This window comes from Plasmodium falciparum (genome assembly GCF_000002765.6).
Source record: "Plasmodium falciparum 3D7 genome assembly, chromosome: 2".
Lineage (NCBI taxonomy): Eukaryota > Apicomplexa > Aconoidasida > Haemosporida > Plasmodiidae > Plasmodium > Plasmodium falciparum.
The window spans coordinates 109,277-127,903 of NC_037280.1; the positions used below are offsets into that span (position 1 = coordinate 109,277).

The 18,627-nt window shown below is 16.7% G+C and overlaps 4 protein-coding genes across 4 annotated transcripts; 2 read left to right on the forward strand and 2 right to left on the reverse strand.

The window, feature by feature from the left end:
• Window positions 1–287: 287 nt before the first annotated feature.
• On the reverse strand, window positions 288–1,304 carry PF3D7_0202100 (liver stage associated protein 2; the record flags this gene model as incomplete). The annotated part of the gene is made up of 2 exons (XM_001349499.1): window positions 288–1,007; window positions 1,116–1,304. The coding sequence occupies 2 exons, from the start codon at window positions 1,302–1,304 to the stop codon at window positions 288–290; spliced, it is 909 nt and encodes a 302-aa protein (XP_001349535.1).
• A 1,966-nt stretch (window positions 1,305–3,270) lies between these two features.
• Window positions 3,271–4,406, reverse strand: PF3D7_0202200 (EMP1-trafficking protein; the record flags this gene model as incomplete). Its single annotated transcript, XM_001349500.1, has 2 exons — window positions 3,271–3,912; window positions 4,176–4,406. 2 exons carry the CDS (start codon window positions 4,404–4,406, stop codon window positions 3,271–3,273), a joined length of 873 nt encoding a protein of 290 aa, XP_001349536.1.
• Window positions 4,407–7,948: 3,542 nt separating this feature from the next.
• Window positions 7,949–8,959, forward strand: PF3D7_0202300 (Plasmodium exported protein (hyp11), unknown function; the record flags this gene model as incomplete). Its single annotated transcript, XM_001349501.1, has 2 exons — window positions 7,949–8,169; window positions 8,377–8,959. 2 exons carry the CDS (start codon window positions 7,949–7,951, stop codon window positions 8,957–8,959), a joined length of 804 nt encoding a protein of 267 aa, XP_001349537.1.
• A 2,288-nt stretch (window positions 8,960–11,247) lies between these two features.
• PF3D7_0202400 (translation-enhancing factor) lies at window positions 11,248–14,826 on the forward strand (the record flags this gene model as incomplete). Its single annotated transcript, XM_001349502.1, has 1 exon — window positions 11,248–14,826. One exon carries the CDS (start codon window positions 11,248–11,250, stop codon window positions 14,824–14,826), a length of 3,579 nt encoding a protein of 1,192 aa, XP_001349538.1.
• Between the last annotated feature and the right edge of the window lie 3,801 nt (window positions 14,827–18,627).

Sequence of the window (18,627 nt, forward strand, 5' to 3'; positions counted from 1 at the left end):
AGATTTTTTGAAAAATCAAAATGAAGAAGAATAATAAAGCAACGAATTTAGCATATTCACATGTATATTTAATAATAAATTTATGTATATAACTTTTCTACTTAAACGAATTTAAAAAAAAAAAAAAAAAAAGATTTTAGAAAACCATAAAAATCACGAATTTACAAAATTTTTTTTTTTTTTTTTTTAGAAATATTAACAATGAAACATATTTAATTAAGTTATATATATATATATATATATATATATATATATATATATATATATATATATATGTATTTATATATTTAATTTGTAACATTTCTCATGTTATTTTCTAAAGAAATCTTACATTTAATAAAAGTCTCCATAGTAAATGTTGTCCATGAATGCTTTATCATATTAAGAAATATAAGAAATTGTTCACGACTTGATGATTCATTATTAATATAATTATATATAGAATTATAATCATCATGCTCTTTTATTAATAATTCATCTGTAACATGACCACAACATTTCCACCATTTCTTCATTTTAATTTTGAATGGTAACTTATGTTCATGAGCTAATTTCCCACAAATACTCCATAACGAACTTTTCATTTTATTAAATTTATCTCTCAAAAGAGAATGACTATAATGCCATATTAAATACATATCTTTCCTTTCTAATTTTCCTGGTAATTCTATTATCATTCTTTCTAAATCTTCTTCTGTAACTTTTCTATTTAAATCTGAAGGTTTTAATCCAAATGGTAAGGGCTCACAATCAGAATCACTTGAATTTGCTTGATCATTTGATGTTTTGTCATTTTTATTTACATCTCCTGGTTGATTCATATCATCACATTCATCACACATTTTATTATCTGATTGTTGGTTCATATTAATTTCTTTATTTTTATTTGAAAGATATACATTTTTTTCTGATCCAGATCCCTTCATATATCCCTCAGCAAATTTTCTTGAATTTCTCTTATATAAGTGTGATCCAGAAATTAAAGAAACATTGCTTAATAGTATATTCTATAAATATCATAAAATATATAATTAATAAGTATAAATCAATGCACATATATACATATATATATATATATATATATTATCATCTTTTTTTTTTTTTTTTTAACATACCTGAATTAATGCAAGTAAAAGAAGAGAAATTGACAATTTCATAAATTTACTTAAAAAGATATAACCAAAAAATGTTCCACATTTAATTTTCTCTTTTTTATTACTTAAAAATAACATGTAAAAATCTTTACATGGAACATCACATTTAGTTGTATCATTAACACTCAGTCCCCTTTTGCATAACCACATAATTATATTCACTTGCTATATAAATTATATATATTAATAAGAAGAACATGAAATTAATAGATAAATATATATATATATATATATATATATACATATATCCCATATGTATTCTTATATTTATTTAAAAACATGCATTTTTTTTTTCCGTTTTATTGTTTTTTTACTGTCTTTTTCTTCTTTTTTTTTTTTTTTTTTTTTACATAAGAAATTATAATTAAAAAATAAAAAATTACTTTACATGATTAATGTTCTATATATGAAAGATCAATTTTTTTTTTAAATATATATATATATATATATATATATATATATATATATTTATTTATTTATTTATTTATTTATTTTTATACAACCAAATAAAATAAATTTTATAAAAATATATTTACCTATTGACAATTATAAATATTTTTTTTTAATTTTATTTTATAAATTATAAAGCTTTCAGAATTTTATAATATTACAAAAAATTATATTAAAAAAAAACTTAAAATAAAATTCAATGCTTCATATGAAAATAAAATGAAACCATTTTATTTATACTTCTGATATGTGAAAAACCATAAATAAGAGCAAAAGTTTTAGTTTTTTTTTCTTTTTTTTTTTTTTTTCTTTTATTTCAGATTAATACTCATATTTTAATATAAGCTATACTTTATAAAATTTTCATCTCATTTTGTTTTAAAACATATTTTTAAGACCACATAATAATTACATGCGTATAAAATATATATATATATATATATATATATATATATATATATATTTATTTATTTATTTTTATACAACCAAATAAAATAAATTTTATAAAAATATATTTACCTATTGACAATTATAAATATTTTTTTTTAATTTTATTTTATAAATTATAAAGCTTTCAGAATTTTATAATATTACAAAAAATTATATTAAAAAAAAACTTAAAATAAAATTCAATGCTTCATATGAAAATAAAATGAAACCATTTTATTTATACTTCTGATATGTGAAAAACCATAAATAAGAGCAAAAGTTTTAGTTTTTTTTTCTTTTTTTTTTTTTTTTCTTTTATTTCAGATTAATACTCATATTTTAATATAAGTTATACTTTATAAAATTTTCATCTCATTTTGTTTTAAAACATATTTTTAAGACCACATAATAATTACATGCGTATAAAATATATATATATATATATATATATATATTTATGTGGTTTTATTTTTCTACTGTTGTTATTTTTCAACATATGTTTATTAATATTGAATTTATAAATATTGTGTCCATTTTAGAATTTATGTATTCATAATATATAAATATATAAATATATATATATATATATATATATATATATATATATATATATATATATAATCATTTATCTTTGAATTTATTTATATTATTATTTTTTCTTAAAACAATTTAAAATGGGTCATATAAAGTTTTATCTACTAAAGTAAAAAACATGTGAAAATATGAGTTAAAAGAGTATGTAAAGGAAAAATAAAAAAACAAAAGTAAACCTAAATATAAAATGATTAATGAAAAATATAAAAAAGAAAAACTACTTTTTCAAATAAAAAAAAAATTAATAAATACAAATATTATATATATATATAAATATATATATATATATAACTATATATATCATATCAAAAATGAAACATCTTAAAAACGTATAAAAAAAATTAATTAAATGAATAAATAAAAAATAAAATAAAATAGATATAACAATTATAAAATATATCCAAAAAAATTAAATAAATATAAATATATATATATAAACAACTTTTTAAACAAATTTAATTTAATTATGAATAATTTTATTTTATTAAATGTGTAGACGTTTTAATGAATTCAACAAAAAAGGAAAGTGCTGGGAAAAATACATAAAACATTACATATTTATAAACAAATGGTACAAATATATATATATATATATATATATATATATATATATATTTATATATATGTTAAAAATGAGAAACACTTATTGGTTTTGTATATTTAAATTGTCATCTTGTTCCCTAAGTGCTTCATTTCTGCGTTGTTTACTTTTCATTAACATATTTCTCAATAAAATAGCCCATTTAAACATAGCATGAATTAAATTAAATGTATATAACATTACATACGTTTTTGCATATCCATATTTATAAACCATAAATGGAGGAACGAAAGGTAATATAAAAGGTAATGCTTTTGAAACTTGTTCAAAAATTATTTCTAATATATCCAAAGCTTTTTGTAATTGTAAATTCGATTTACCTGATTTATTCCCACATATTTTTGATAATCCCATTAATTTTTTAACTTTACAAATTCCTTTTAATTTACGTTTATCTTTTCCTTCATCATTTGTATTATTATCATCATTTGAAGAACTTACAGCTTTTTCTGATGTATTACGTGAATCATTACCACCTGCTTCTGCTTCAGAATCTCCTTTAGTTATACTTGCAGGTAATGGTAAATGATTTTTAAAAACGGTACCAAAGGAATCGTTATTTATCATTTCTCTTATAGCGCCAATTCTTTTTTTTAATTCTGCTAAGGATCTATTATATTTTATATTAAAATAATACTCATTGTCATTTCCTGAATTTTTATTAACATACTTTTCGAAATATCCCTAAAAATTTAAAATAAAAAAATATATAAAAAATAAAAAAAAAAAAATAAAAAATAATAAACATATAAATTGTCTAAACTTATAAATATGTAATCATATAATTATATAAACATATAAATATATAAGACTATAAAAATATATAAACACAAAGAAAAGTTTAAACATATAATTCCATAAATATATGTAAAAAAATGTACATATTTATAATAATTAATATGATGATAAAAGTCCTCTATTTATTTTTTTATGTACAAATGTCTTACATTATTATTAGAAAATTGCAATATACATATAAAAACTGTTAATATTAAAAGTTTTAATGATAAAGGATATATATTTTTTTTTTCTTCATCTTTTGAATATTCATATTTATTATTTGAAAAAAACAACTTATAGGATTTGCTAAAAAAAGTATTATTCATTTCTCGTTTCCTATATCCTACATATCTACTAATATGTGCCTTATGAATTTTCCTATTATCTTTATTCACCATCTTCTAGTTTAATAATTTAATTAAAAAATATATATAAAAATAATAATGATACTACATAAAAATCAACCATATATATATATATATATATATATATATTATATCTAATGATATATTTAATAACAAGTTCTTAAAAGAAAAAATAAAAATTATAAAATAAAAAAATAAAAATATTATTAAAAACTAAAACAAAACAAAGTAATACTAACATAAATAATTGAATCAAAAATGTTAAATATATATATATATATATATATATATATATATATATATATATATTATTCGGTTAAACAAAATTAGATATTTCGTCTTTTTATGTAAGATATACTTATATTTACAATGAATTCAAATTAAACTTTTAAATATATTTATATATATAATAAATATACAGAATACATATTTTTTATATGTTATTCTACAATACGGAAAAATACAAAATATATAAATATATGAATGTATAATAAAAAAAACATGTCATCTTATATATTTAATTTAATATAAAATGTAAATATTACATTTATAACATTTTTCAAAGAACAAATCAAATATTTTCATATAATATAAATATATTATATTGTGAAAATATTATTATATTATTTATTTATTTTCTATTATATATAAGTATAAATATATATATATGTATATATATTTTTTTTCAAATTATAAAATAATACATTTTTTTCATTTTTTAATTAATGTATTTTTCATAATAATTAATATAAATAAATTATATATGATAATATATAATATATATATATATATTTTTTTTTAATAAACAAGTAGAACCAAAACAAAGGAATTTAGTTAAAAAAATAAAAATATAAAATAAAAATAAATTGAATTAAATATTTTTCTAATTTTCTATTGACATATAATATTATGTAGTATATTATATTTATTTATATATTTATTTGTTATATAAAATATAAAAAAATAATAATAAAGGAAATAATAATTTTTTTATTTTTCAAAATAAATATATATTTTTTTATATTATTTAGTAGTATATAAATATAAATTATTATAAAAATATGTATTTTTTTGAGTATTCCCTATTTTTTTTTTTTTTTTTTTAGAATTAAGGACAAAAAAAGAAATTATTTATTTTTTCTAAAATAATATTCTTTTAATATATATTACATATGTATTATATATAAAATATATATATATATATAATGATATATTTTTAAAAATTTATATTATATAACCATATATTATATATCAATAAAATAATTATATATAAATATACAATTTTTTTTTCTTTTCTGTATTCCCTTTTTTTTTCTTTTATTTATATAATTTTTCCATAAATAAATAAATGATAAAAAAATAAAAGAAAAATTGTTAAAAATGGATTAAAACAAAAAATTAATAGAAAAAAACAATATAAATAATATTATTAATATTTTTTTTTTAATGTATCAAAAATAAAGAAATAATTAAAAAAAAAAAAAAAAAAAAAATACAATTATCAGATATAGTAAAATAACCTACCCTACATGCATATTTTCTTTTCTTCATAAAGTTAAAAATAAAAATGTTGTATATTAGAAAAATATCAATTATATATATAAATATATATATATATTATATATATATAATAACGATCATATAATATTTTTTAAGTCCGATAAAAATTTAAAAAAATAAAAAAAATAAAAAAAATAAAAATAATAAAAAAAATTAATAAAATAAAAATTGTATAATTTTATATATATGGAAATATATAAAATTATCTATATATATATATATATATAATAATATAAATAATATTAAAAATAAACATAACGTGTTATTCTTGATACAATTTTTTTTCTTTATTAATAAAATTTTCATTACTCTAAAAGATATAATAATAAATCAACATATTCCAACCAAATTAAAGGAAAAAATATAAAATAATAAAAAGGGGTACAAAGAAACAAATATAAAACGAAATAAAAGGCATAATATATATATATATATATATAATGGATTATTTTTTTTCTTTTCTCTTTTTTTGGGGTACAACCAATCCTATAATATTATTTAAAAAATATGTATTTTATTAATATAGAATTGTGCTATTTTTTATTTTTAAAAATTTGTTACCACATTAGAAAAAAATAATACCATCAGTAAAATATAAACAGTAAATATAAATTTTTTTATATAATACATATTATGTAAATAAAGACCATATTATAATTATTAAAAAAAAATAAAAAATAAAATTATAATAATATATGAAAAAAATAATAAAATCGTGATTTATTAGTTGTGCGGTATTAACTACATTTTTATTAATAAAATACAAAAACATTTATCATTTTATGAGATAAAAAAAAATATTCATTTAATTAAAATAATATATATATATATATATATATATATATATATATATATATATATGTATAAATTTTAATTGAGAAAATATTGTATTTTTCTTTTTTACTAATAAAATATAAAATAAAGTAAAAATGAAGTAAAAATAATGAAATAAATATTGAAAAAATGTAACTTGTATACTGAACACTATTTAAATTATATTTACGAGTCCATTTTTGCTAATTATATTTTGTCTGTTTCTCTTTTTTTCCCTTTTTTAAGGTACCCCATGATAAATATTCATATACCCAGTAATTTTATTTATTATTATTATTATATTACTATTGTATACGTAATATTATTAGTAACATTATTATCAACCTATTTTCAGGATTAAATAATAAAATGTTTTACCTCTCCACTAAAGATAAAGAGAAAAAAATATAATCAGTACATTTTAATATAAAAATATTAAATATATAACAACTTTAATATATTATTTAATATTCTTCTATGTATATAAATAAATAAATGTATATATATATATATATATATATATATATATATAGATAACTTTTATCTTCGTACTTTACATTTATACTTAAAAAATATAATGAATCATAAATGTTTAAACATTAATGTAATCATTTTATAAAAATGTGTTCATCATATATACATATACATATATATATATATATATATATATATATATATATATAAAGTAAAATAATTATGTGTTGTTATAGTAACGTTTAAAATTAAATAATTCTAAAATTGATAATTACTTAAATTAGTTCTAATAAAAAAAAAAAAAATATATATTATTATAAACAATATAAATAATTTAATTATATATTAATATATATACAAAAATATATAGCAGTAATTAGAATCCATATATTAACATAGTTAAACCTATCTATACATCTAATACCTATTATATTTTCCTCCTCCCCCTTTTTTTTTTTTTTTTTTTTTTTTTTTTTGTATTGTTAAACTATAACATCGCTGATTTATTTTATACAAGTTAACTTTTCTTTTTAATAGTTGAATTAAAAAATAATAATAAAAGAATAAATTTATTGTCATATTATAATGATTCATTAAATATACTTTTTGTGTATTCGAACCACATATATATATATATATATTTTATATATATATATATATATATATATATATATATATGTATATATCTAAAAAACGTTTATGATTTATTAAGGAAAAAAAAAGAAAAAATGCATATTTTATTAAATATGTGTTTTCATAATGATATATGTAGAAAAACAAAATGTAAAAAACAATTGTGTAATATCTTTTTTTTTTTTACACCATTTTTATATATTATAACATTGAATGTAGATGATATAGATAAGAAAAAAAATATATTTAAAGATTATATTTATTCTATACTTTTATTAATTTTATTATGGAGAAATAATTATTCCTACAGTGATAAGTAAACTGAATAAATAAAAAATGATTAAATGATGTTTATTAAATTCTCATGAAAATTTATACCTATGATAAATAAATAAATATATATATATATATATATATATATATTTAATATGAACATATTGGTAACTTTATTTATTCATACAAATAAAATATATACCATAATAATTATAACATATATAGTATTATGTTACCTATTCCTTTGCAGCTTTTATGTGAAGAAAAGTATAAAAAACATTACAAGAGAAAAAAAATATATGTATCAAAGAATAATTGTTGAAAGAGAAGATGTTATATGGAAACAAGATTTCAAAATAACCTTAAACGAAAAAAGTTATGAGAGATTAAATTTACCTACTGAAAAGCAAATACCATATTCTACATGTTCAGAAGAAATCGAAAAAGTTCATAATTTAACTACAAGGGTAACAGAAATATGGAAACTATTATTAGAACAAATGGAAGTTAAATATTTGATTAAAACAGATAATATGAATCATAAATGGAGAGATTTTATGTGGGAAAGTAAATGGGCACTTTATTTAGAAAACGTTTATAAATTTATTAATGATAAATTAAATGAACCACATGTATCTATAGTTGAAAAGGAAACTTTTATTCAGAAATGGTTTATTAATACTTCTCATGATTATAATTATTTTTTAAATTTTGTTTTTGAAAGATGGAAACATAAAGTAAAAAGTGTGTGTGAACAATATGAAGGTAAAAAATATCCTTCAGAAGATAATTTCTTCAAAAAAAGAATTCTCAAATTTTTCAAAAGGAAATAAATATATCAAAAATTGGATAGTTTCTTATAAAAAATATAAATAATAATTCATATAATTAACTTAATAAATAATCTTTTCTTTTTTTTTTAAGTAATTATTATATTTAATATATATAAATCATAATTCGAGAAAGGTAAAATATGCCATTTCTTATACATACCATATGAAATGAGGACCAAAAAGAAAAATATACACATTCACAAAAAAAAAAAAAAAATATATAAATATAAATATATATATATATATATATATATATATATATATATATATATATATTTATTTATTTATTTATTTATATTACAATGCAACAGAAAAACAGAAATATATATTCTTTTAAGCAAAAATTATATTAGAAAAATTATGAACGTATAACAACACATCTACTCAATTTGATAAACATATTATTCTTCTTGTACACATAAATTTTATAAATATTTTAAAATCAAAATATTATATATTATTTTACAAAATACTTACACTCCATAATTCCGGAATATAAAATATTTTATTACAATCACAAAGAACTTTACACAAAATAAAAAAATACCAATTGTAATATTTTATATATATATAATAAATTTTTTTTTTTTTTTTTTTTTTTTTTACTCTTGTTTCATTATTTCAAAAATATAAAAATAATTATTATATTAATACATAAATAATCACCATTTTTTATATAATATTTCATACAGTTTTATTATATCACATTTGTTCCTTTTTATTTTTTCTTATTTCTTTATTTTCTTGTATTTTTATTTATTTGTTTCTTCCTTTTCTTTGTATGTTTGTTTATTTATTACCATTTTGTTTGTTTTTAATAATAAATTTTATAAATAAACCATTTATGTAATACCATATATATAATATATTTGTTTCAAAAAATTAATACATTTTTATATTAATAAATTTTAACATATATACATTTTAAATTCATTAAAAAGCATATTAACAAAAAAATTAAAAAAAATAAAATAAAATAAAATAAAAACAAATAAAATGAAATAAAAGAATTGATTAATATAAATATTAAATTTTTTCTTAATAGAAAAACTCAATTTTTTTTTTCCATTTTTAATAAAAGGGTATGTATATAAATACAAAAAATGATACTTTAAATAATAATATAATATAAAACATATATTAGTTATTAATATATGTAATAAAACACTTCTGTAATATATATATATATACACATATAATTTATAGTATGCAAAAAAAAGATCAAATGTAATATGTATACAATATATATATTATATATATTATATATATATATTTCTGTTTATCCGATTTATATTAATTTCCCGATAATTTTATATATTAATCCAAAGAAAAAATGTATCCCTAATATATTATATATATATATATATTTTTTATTTATTTATTTATTAAATTAATTGATTTTTTTTTTTATTATATTTTGTTTTATTTATCTATATAGGTAGATATGGTACTTATGATTAAAAATATATTGCACAAAGAATAATTTTTTTTGGTTACTGTATTATTGTACACCTTAAAGAGAAAAAGCATAACCATTCCATTTATAAAAAGTATCAGTTATGATATATATATATATTATATATTAGGAATAAAATAGATTTAGTTATTTAAACATGCAATTTATATAAAATTCTTATATTAGAAATATATATTTTAATATTAAATATATTTATATATGAATTTTATTATATATTATAAATAACAACTTTTAAAAGTGCGTAAATTAATGTATACATAATATATCTGTGTTATCCTTAAATTTTTTGAGTTTTTTTTTTTTTAATATAAGTTTTAAGAAAGATAAATGTTTCGTATTTATATATAAAATATCATATAGTACTTAAAAAAAAAATATAAATAATCAAAATGGAGCAAATAAAAAAGTATTATTTAATACTACCTAAAAAAAAATAAGAAGAAAAAAAAAAAAAAAAAAAGTATATATATATATAATATATATATATGTAGTATATATATGTATATGTGTAATTTTAATGTTTTTTTCTGTTCTCGTTATCTTTTCTTATTATGTAATAATGAAATATATATATTATATATATGTTTAAAAACATATGTATTCTCAATCTTTATGTGGTAGAATTTAATTATTATATTTATATAAGATGGTTCTATTTTTATATAAGTAATCACATACATTTAATATAAATATATATATATATATATATATATATATATAGATAGATAGATAGATATATACATGAATATACAATTTGTTAAATAAAATTAATTTTATTTTTATTAATTTAAATAATAATAATAAGAAGAGAATGTTAAAGAAATATATTATATTAATATATATCGGTGTAATTCTAAATTTCATAACTAAAAATAATAATGTAGTGTCTGTTCCTGAGCCCTTTTTATCACAAAACAAAGATTCTTTTGAAGAAAAAAAATATACGTATGGGGATAATTTACAATTGGGGGCATCAACTATAAATACCCCTAAAACACAATCACAAGAAAATAAAGATATAAATAAAGAAACAAAAAATACAATAATAAAAAAAACGAATAATTTTCCAAGTACCTTAAATGAGAAATTTCCTCATAAAATTCAATTAACCAATAAAGAAAATAAAGAAGATGAACAAAATAAAGAAAATAAAAAAGATGAACAAAATAAAGAAGATGAACAAAATAAACAAAATAAAGAAGATGAACAAAATAAACAAAACAAGGATAAAAAAAATATAGTAAGTAACAAATTATCGGGAAACAATGAACAACAGAATAATTCTATTCCAAAATCAATACAAAAACCAGAGAATTGTGTCAAAAAACAAAGCAATCAATTTCCTCGTAGTTATCCAGAATTCTTTGAAGCAAATTTTGGACCCATAGATGAACTTATGGATGAAACGGATTATAGTAGTGATGATTTAGAAGATCAACTAAATTATGGTTATAGAGGAATAGAACATGATATTGATGAAACAGATTATTATATAGGAAGTATATTAGGATATAGTGATTTTATGAATAAAATGAAATATCAGAATACACAAATTGATAATAACAAAGGAAAAAAAACTACAAACACTATGGAAAAAAACAAAAAGAACAGAGATAAGAAACATTCTAAAAAAAGGAAAACAAAACAAAATTATAAATATAAGAAGGAAAACCAAAATATAGAAAATCATATACCTCAAAGTAAATATAAACAAGAACGAATTGAAATATTAGATGATAATGGAAAAGAATTGAAATCCCACAAAAATATTAAAGAAGAAAAGGGGGGAATAGAAAAAACTGATACTACTAATATAGCAGATATAAAAATAAAAAAAGAAGAAAGAGAAACAAAAGATGAAAAAGAAAAAAACATTCAACAGCTAGTAAAAGATGTACAATTAATAAAAGTTGGAGAAGAAACGAAAGACGACGAAAAAGAAGACAAAGAAGGAACAGATGATGAAGAAGATACAGATGATGAAGAAGATACAGATGATGAAGAAGATACAGATGATGAAGAAGATACAAGTGATGAAGAAACTACAGGTGATCAAGAAAACAAAGAAGAAACAGAAGTAGACGAAAAAAAAACAGAAAAAGCCGAAGAAGAATTAGAAGAAGACAAAGAAGAATCAGAAAAAGACAAAGAAGAATCAGAAAAAGATAAAGAAGAATCAGAAAAAGATAAAGAAGAATCAGAAAAAGACAAAGAAAAAACTGAAGAAGATGAAGAAAAAACTGAAGACGAAAAAGGAACGGAAGTATACAAAAAAGAAACAGATGTAGATGAAAAAAAAGAAAAGGGAGAATATGGAGAGGGAACAGATGATGAAGAAGACAAAGAAAAAGAAGAAGACGACGAAGAAACAAAAGTAGAAGAAAAGAAAACAGAAAAAGACGAAGAGGGAACAGATTATGAAGAAGATACAGATGATTCAGACAAAGATGAAGAAACAAAAGTAGAAGAAAAGAAAACAGAAAGAGACGAAGAAGAAACTGAAGAAGACGAAAAAGAAACAGAAGTAGAAAAAAAGAAAACAGAAAAAGACGAAGAGGGAACAGATTATGAAGAAGATACAGATGATTCAGACAAAGATGTAGAAACAGAAGTAGAAGAAACAGACGCAGAAGACAAAGAAGAAAACGAAGAGGGAACAGATGATGAAGAAGACAAAGTAGAAGAAACAGACCTAGACGACCAAGAAGAAGACGGAGAAGAAGATAAAGAAGACGACAAAGAAAAAGACAAAGAAGATGACAAAGAAGATGACAAAGAAAAAGACAAAGAAGATGACAAAGAAAAATACAAAGAAGATGACAAAGAAGATGACAAAGAAGATGACAAAGAAAAAGACAAAGAAGATAACAAAGAAAAAGACAAAGAAGATAACAAAGAAAAAGACAAAGAAGATGACAAAGAAAAAGACAAAGAAGATGACAAAGAAAAAGACAAAGAAGATAACAAAGAAAAAGACAAAGAAGATAACAAAGAAAAAGACAAAGAAGATGACAAAGAAAAACATGATAAACATGTAAGAAGAATAAAAAAGAAAATGAAAGATGATGACTATGATGAAAGTTTGAAAACGAAAAATTATTATCCACATAATATGACATTTGGACAACAACAATATTTCCCATACTATAATCCATTAGAACAACAGAATTATCAACTACATCATATTATAAAACAACAGCAAAATTATCACCCACATCATATTATAAAACAACAGCAAAATCATAATCCACATCATATTTTACAAGAGCAAGAAAAACATCACCCACAAGGTATACCAAAGGAACAACCATATAATAATGTTCCTTATATCTTAAAAAAGGGGCTTGAACCCAAAACTCATAACCATGTAAAAGAAGATCAACCTAATATTAAACAGGGTGTTGTAAAGGGACAAGAACCACATGTTGATGATATGCATAACAATACAAAAGAACATAAGAATTTTAAAAATACAACCGATGTAAAACAACCAGCAAGTCATATATATAATAATTCATCAGAAAAACAAATTGAACATGTATATAATAAGTCTCCTGAAAAACAAATTGAACATGTATATAATAAGTCTCCTGAAAAACAAATTGAACATGTATATAATAATTCTCCTGAAAAACAAATTGAACATGTATATAATAATTCTCCTGAAAAACAAATTGAACATGTATATAATAATTCTCCTGAAAAACAAATTGAACATGTATATAATAATTCTCCTGAAAAACCTGCAAGACATACAAATAATATTTCATTAGAAAAACAAAATAGTCATAAATATAATGTTAATATACAAGATCGACATGATCCTGTATATTATAAATATGAAGATATGTTAAAAAGAGATAAAGATTTGTTTACAATTATCAACAACATTTGTGAACTGGAATTTAATTCTACAAATAACTATTTAATGAAAATAATTAATAACGACAAATTAAAACATAATTCTTTAAATGATAATGAAGCCATATTAAAAGAAATAACTAAAACTCAAAATGAATTGTTTTCTTTAAAATTACCATTAGAAATTAAAGTATCAATGGCTCTTCGTATAAGTGAACGTTTACGTGCCTTTGTTTTTGATAAAGATTTAACAGCTTATTATATAAAAAAATTAAAAGATATATTTAAATTAGAAACAGAGGCAGCAAAAAATTATTATTATTATGTAAAATGTCAAAAAACGTTTAGTGATAAAAAACGTTTGGTTAATAATTTAGATTCAATAAAATTATACTATGAATCACAAATTAATAAAAATTTTATTAGCATACCCAAAGATAAAATACCTACAGCTATATATCGTATATCCAACTTAGTTAATGATTTAATTTTTTTACTTCCACAATCAAATGCAAACAAAGCATTATAATGAATACAAAATTATACAAAATTATCAAAAGTATGCAAAATATTCTAATGAACAAAATTTTGTGAAACAATATTATTATTTTCATTTTTTAATCCTAATCAAAATTTTGTTTTGTTTTTTTGTACATTAACATAAATATTATATGTACAAAAAAAAAGAAAAAAAAAAAAGTATAACTATATTAAGTCTATATTATATATATATATATATATGTATGTATATAAATTTATGTCTTTTCTTTTTTAATTCCCTTTAATATATATAATTTATTATATTTATTATATGTAATAATAAGCATGTGAGTTATAGCTTATATATATATTTTTACATTACATCCCTCATTTTTATTTTTTATATTTTTGGAAATTTTATAGTTCAATAGTGTAATATCGTATTTTACATATATATATATATATATATATATATATATATATATGAATATAATTGTGTTTGACTCCTTTTTTTTCTTTTCTTTTAATTTATGTAATATATTGTATATATATATATATATATATATATATATATATATATATATATATTCATATTTTGTATATTTGTTGTTACACACATATATTTTTTTTTTTCTTTAATTTATATAATTATGATTTGTAATTAAATATAAAATTTATCTCTTTATTTAATTCTATGTATAATTTTTATTTTGTGCCTACATATGTTTTTCTTTTTTGGAACTTTTATAATTCCATAATATTATTATTGTTAACATTTTTTTACATGTAACTTTTTTATGTAAACATTATTATTATAATTTATATAATCAAATAATAAAATATATTATATATATATATATATATATTATATATATTTCATCTATAATATAATTTAATTTTAACATCTAGTTAAATTATAGATTTTAAATATATTAAATTCAATATTTACATAGTCAAAATCACAATACATAATTTGATAATACACACAAATAATCTAAAATTAATGAATAACCAATATCAAAAGAAAATATATTTCTTATTATAATTAAGTCTATAAACCTACCTTATATAATAATAAATAAACAAATAAATATATATATATATATAATCATATATATATAATCATTATTTAAGGATAACTATATATATTAAATATTTAATATTTTCAAAGGTTATTTTTAATAGACTAAAATACTTTTAATATAGAGCATACATTAAAAAAAAAAAATATATATATAAACTTGTATTCTTCTTTCTTTTTTTTTTTTTTTTTTTTTATTATATTTTCATCATCATAATTTAAAGCGTTAAACCTTTTTCTTATGAATTTATTAAATTACTTATTGCTTCATTTGATAATAAAAAAAAGGTTCATATAAACTAAAATGATTTTATTTAGAAAAAAAAGAAATTTTCTTTTTTTAAAAACAACAAATATAATTTATTCTATATATTTAACCCTTAAAATATGTTGACTATTATATGGTTATAAATATATATGTATATATATATATATATATATATATATATATTTGTTTATTTATTTATTTATTTATTTATTTATTTATTATCTTTCATTTAGAATAAGGCACACATAAAGAACACTTTCCAATAAAATGTGAGCCTCTTAAATTAATTTATTTTATAGTACTGTAATTTATTCTATTTTGTTCATATTATTCAAAGTATGACGTAAATATACTTGAATAGCTTTCTTTTGTTAATTCTATAATATTTTTTTTCATTTATATACTTATAAAATTAGCCAATTTTATATTTAAGCAAAGGTATAAAAAAAACGAAAAACACAAAAAAAAAAAAAAAAAAAAAAAAAATGTGTTCTGAAGATACCATATATTTAAACATACATAATATATATATATATATATATAACTATTTATTTTTAGAAAACACAATACTTGAATCTCTACATTTTTTTTATAAAAACAAAAAAAATACATTTGCATAAAATTAAAACCATCTAAAATGTTATATTTATATATAATATTATATATTTTATTCATAGAATCCTCTTTAAATATATTAAGTAGATATAAAATTATATTTTAATTATAAATATAATAAAAAAAAGAAAAAAAAAAAAAGAAGAAGAACCTGCGATTTTTATATATTAGATAATATAATAATTAATGCAGAAATTATATGAAAATTTTTATAAATTTTTGATACTCTTTTAAGTTAGTTCCTTATTATTATATTTATTTATAAATACACAAAAAATTATAAGACCTCAAAATGTATAAAACATATTTATACTATATATTTATATTATATATTAATAATATATATATATATGCTATATTACTATAATAAGTACGCTTTCACCTTCCATCTTATTTATATGTCACTTGTATTTAAAAAGAACAGTTCTAAAAAAAAATATAAAGGTAATATAAAAACTTTATTAATAAAAAAATAATCGCTGCTATATTATATTATATTATATTATATTATATATAAATATAATTTCTATATACTATGACGAAATAATGAGATAAATTTTATTTTTTCTATTATCTTGATATTATGTTCTTTAATTTTAAAGATGCATTTGGCACCTTTTTTTTTTTTTTTTTTTTTTTTTTTTTTAATATTTTATGGTATTAATAATCCATCCATTATTTAAATATATAATATTACATAATATATATATGTATATAATTTGACATGAGATAATAGTAAATTTTATATTATAATATTATTATTATAAAAATATATTTAATAAGTATTATTTATATATATTATATTATTACATATTATATATAACATTTTATTATTTACAATTTAAATCATTGAATTTTTTTGGCTACTTTTTAAAGGCATTTTTTTATTATATTTTTTAAAAAGCATGCAAAAAATAATGATCAATGACCATAAAAAATATGTAAAAAATAATATATATATATATATATATATTTCATTTTTAAGAAGAAAATAAATATTGTTCTACTGAATAAAAAATATATCCATTTTTTTCTTTCTTTTTTTTATTTTTTTTAGTTATATATTATATAATATATCTATATATGTAATATAAAATAGAGGTACCTCAAAAAAATGTTATTACAAAAAGGTATTTTATTTATAAATATCTATATTATTTAAAAAAAGAATAATAGTTAAAAACTAACCAATGTTTATTTTTAAATTATATCACCTTTTTATATAATTCTTATATATTTTTTATACCTTTTTTTTTATGAATAAACCGAAAAAAAAATATATTTCTATAAGAAAATTATTATGATATATTAAAATAATAAATATAAAATCATATAAAAAAATAACAAAAAAAATAAATAAATAAATAATAATTAGTACATTATTTTTATTTATATTACTTTATCCACCTATTTTATTTTGTGTTGTTTTTACATTTGTATTAAAATATAATATACAACAACTCTATAAAAAAGAATAAAAAAAAGAAGAAACAGTTATTTTTTTCTAAAACAAATATAAAATTATATAATATATATTATATATAATAATATTACTAAACTTTTTTAATAATAATTTTTGTTTTTGTTTTTGTTTTTCAGTTTTTAAAATTTTAAAAAATTTTATTTTATTTTATTTTTTTTAAAATAATTTTTATTTTTATTTTTTATTTTTTTTAAAATAATTTTTATTTTTATTTTTTATTTTTTTAAAATTAAAAAAAAAAATTAATTTTTAAAATTTTTATTTTTTTTAAAATTTAGTAAAGAATTTTTCTTTAATAATTTTTAATATATATATAATTTTTTATATATACCTTTTTAATAAAAGATATATTTACTTGTTTTTGTAAAAATAAATAATCTTTATTATTCTATCTTAGTTTTTA